Raw genomic sequence first — 2,700 nt, 5'->3', positions numbered from 1 at the left:
CTGAGCCTCCTGTGCCTCCTGCTGTCCTGGGCCCCTGGGTCCTGACCACGCCCCAGTGGACCCTCCCAGCTCCCTCCTGTCCCTGCAGGGTTTGTGTCTGGGCTCACACCTGCTTCCTTCACTGTGTCTTGCACAGTAATACAGGGCCGTGTCCTCGGGCTTCAGGCTGTTCATCTGCAGATACAGCGAGTTCTTGCCATTGTCTCTGGAGATGGTGAATCGGCCCTTCACGGAGTCCGCGTAGCCGGTGCTACCACCATTGTTATTGATACCTGCAACCCACTGTCGCCCCTTCCCTGGGGCCTGGCGGACCCAGTACATCCAGTAGCTGCTGAAGTAAAATCCGGAGGCTGCACAGGAGAGTCTGAGAGACTCCCCAGGCTGCACCAAGTCTCCCCCAGACTCCACCAGCTTCTCCTCACACTGGACACCTGCAAACACACACACAGCAGTCAGGACACTGGCTCACGGCCACTGCTTTCCCCCTCCTGTCCCCTCCCCTCCTCATGGTCTCCAACGCCCAGCACTGACCCCCTAGAAGAGCCAGGAGGAGTAACCAGCTCAGCCCACGCTCCATGGTGAGTGTCCGCATCTGTCCTGACCCGAGTGGACCCTGGATCCCGGCTGGGCTCCTGTGCAGAGCTGCAGGGCCTGGTTGGGCTGTTTTCAGCAGCAGGGGACGGCCCTATTTGCATGTGTCTTGCCATATAGCAGACTCTGGCTGGAGGCTGGGACAGAGGAGCCCAGGGAGGGTCCTGGGCTTAAGGGGTCATAACACATTATCCGCAGGTGCCATATTAGGGGCAGAGCTCGTGACCACTGAGCACTGGTCACTTGTTTACATGGAGGCCCAGGACTGTCAGATGCATTAGGTGACAATATTTCCCTTTTGAATATAGTGCTTTTTATTTGCGGATAATTTCTTTCACTTTGTGTCTCTCTCATAGTTTGGATTAACCCCATTTGTTTATTTTTATTTCTCCATGTCTCATCCATGTGAATATCCCAAAGCCAAGCCGCAGTGTCTGGACTTTTCCTTTCCTGTGCTGATGCAGTTTATTTCCACAACCTCATAGAGGGAAGCGCCCACCTGCCCGGCGCCAGAGGCTCGGTCCAGGGAAACAGGCACATGGATGCCAGGACGCGCCGGTCAGCCGTGGGGGTCACACGCGCTGGACGGGACCTTACCCATCAGCGCCGGAGACAAAACCTGCGCGGCAGGAGCCAAGGGAGGAGAAGCCGAAGGGCGGGAGCGTCGGGGCGGCTCAGGGCGCTGGCAGGGGCGGCGGGCCCGAGGCTCGGTGCTGGGCGCTGAGGCGGCTGTGGCTGACGACTCCCCGTCACGCCCTGTGAGGAGCCGTCTCCTGGGCGTGTGGTTGTTCTCTCTCCCGGTGCCTCCGTCGCTCTCCGTGTCTCAGCCATCTCTGAGGAAAACCGCGGACCCGACGGCCACCAGCCTCGTCCCTGCAGACAGCGCACACATTCGGAGTCCATCATTTTGCGTAAATGCTCTGAAAACTGAGGAAATCCCAGCTCCCAGCTCCGGGCGACCCTGACCCTCTGTCTTGTCTTCACACCGTGGTCCTGCTCCACCTGCTGGCCCCTGTTCAGCCCCCAGTCCCGCTGGGCTCCTGCCCTGTCCAGCTGGGCTCCCGTCCCGTCCACAAGGGTCCCCTGCACACGAGGCTGTTCACCCCCGTGTGTGCGGCCTGCTGTCCCCCGCTGCCCCGGGCCCCGCCCTTTCAGACAGTGGCCCCGTCCGGGCGGCTGCCCAGGTCCTCCTGCCCCGTGTCAGGGTCTCTGCCCACCGCACCCCTTTCTCGTGGCCCGGCCCCACTGTCCGCATAGGTCTTGGGAGGCGCTGGACCAGGCCTCCGCTCCCCTAGATGTGCTACTGCTGTGGGGTCCGGCATTGGGGACAGGTGACTGTCAGAAGCTTCCTGTCTTTTCGGGGTCCTCTTTGGTGACTCAGTTCTGGCCTCACCCACTCCATAGAGCGCTGGCTGGCGCCGCCCAGTGGCCGCATCCGGGATTGCACGTGCCACAGAGGCCTAATGGGGGGAGGGGCTTGTGGACCAGGACCCCTCACTCCCTCAGGGAAATGGGAGACACCATGGCCCAGTGTCCTCAGGATGTTCCGGCCGGTTCCAACCCGGAAGAGCCCGTAGCGCTCAGTAAGTGTCCCCCAGACGCCGGCTCTAGTTCGGCCATCGGCCCCGTGGGACGCGTTACCGGAGGAGGCCGCTGGCCCCAGGGTTGAGCCGGCTCCGCGGACAGCGCCCGGTGCTGCACTCATCAAGTCTGGCGGCGACCTGGCCGCCATGATTCTCACGCCCAGACTGGCCCCAGGGCTCCTTGCCTGGCCACGGACTATGCCCTTTGCGGGTGACCACCCAGCCCGGGACCAGCCTGCCCTGGCCATCCATGGGCACACCCGAAGGAATATGAACCCCAAGAACCTCCTCCTGTGTTGTGACTCCCATGCACTGAGGCCTCAGAGCACCTCACCCTGCGACCTTGTCCCGCTCCGTCCACACCACTGCTGTGCCGCCACTGGGCAGGGTCAGCGTAGGCTTGGGCAGAGGGAGTGAAAAGCTTGGGCCTGAGAGTGTCCTGGGATTAGCCTGAGACAGGGACCAGGGGCCAGGGCAGGTGGCCATGAGGGACGGGGAGCCTGGCCAGCGGCTCCTCCTCGGCTCC

At 62.6% G+C, this 2,700-nt stretch overlaps 2 gene segments (V, D, J or C); both read right to left on the bottom strand.

Annotated features, from left to right (window-relative positions):
* The window catches only part of LOC101623385, a 22,197-nt gene extending 21,570 nt beyond the window's left edge, over positions 1-627 (bottom strand). Inside the window, 2 exon segments of the V gene segment in view lie at positions 110-431; positions 532-627. Of these exon segments, the coding sequence occupies positions 110-431; positions 532-592 (383 nt within the window).
* Positions 628-2,504: 1,877 nt separating this feature from the next.
* LOC101623157 overlaps positions 2,505-2,700 on the bottom strand; it is a 25,680-nt gene continuing 25,484 nt past the window's right edge. Inside the window, 1 exon segment of the V gene segment in view lies at positions 2,505-2,573. Coding sequence covers positions 2,505-2,573 — 69 coding nt within the window.

The sequence above is a fragment of the Condylura cristata genome, unplaced genomic scaffold (genome assembly GCF_000260355.1).
Source record: "Condylura cristata isolate star-nosed mole 26May11 unplaced genomic scaffold, ConCri1.0 scaffold00095, whole genome shotgun sequence".
In the NCBI taxonomy this organism is placed as follows: Eukaryota; Metazoa; Chordata; class Mammalia; order Eulipotyphla; family Talpidae; genus Condylura; species Condylura cristata.
This window is presented reverse-complemented; position numbering and strand designations above follow the sequence as displayed.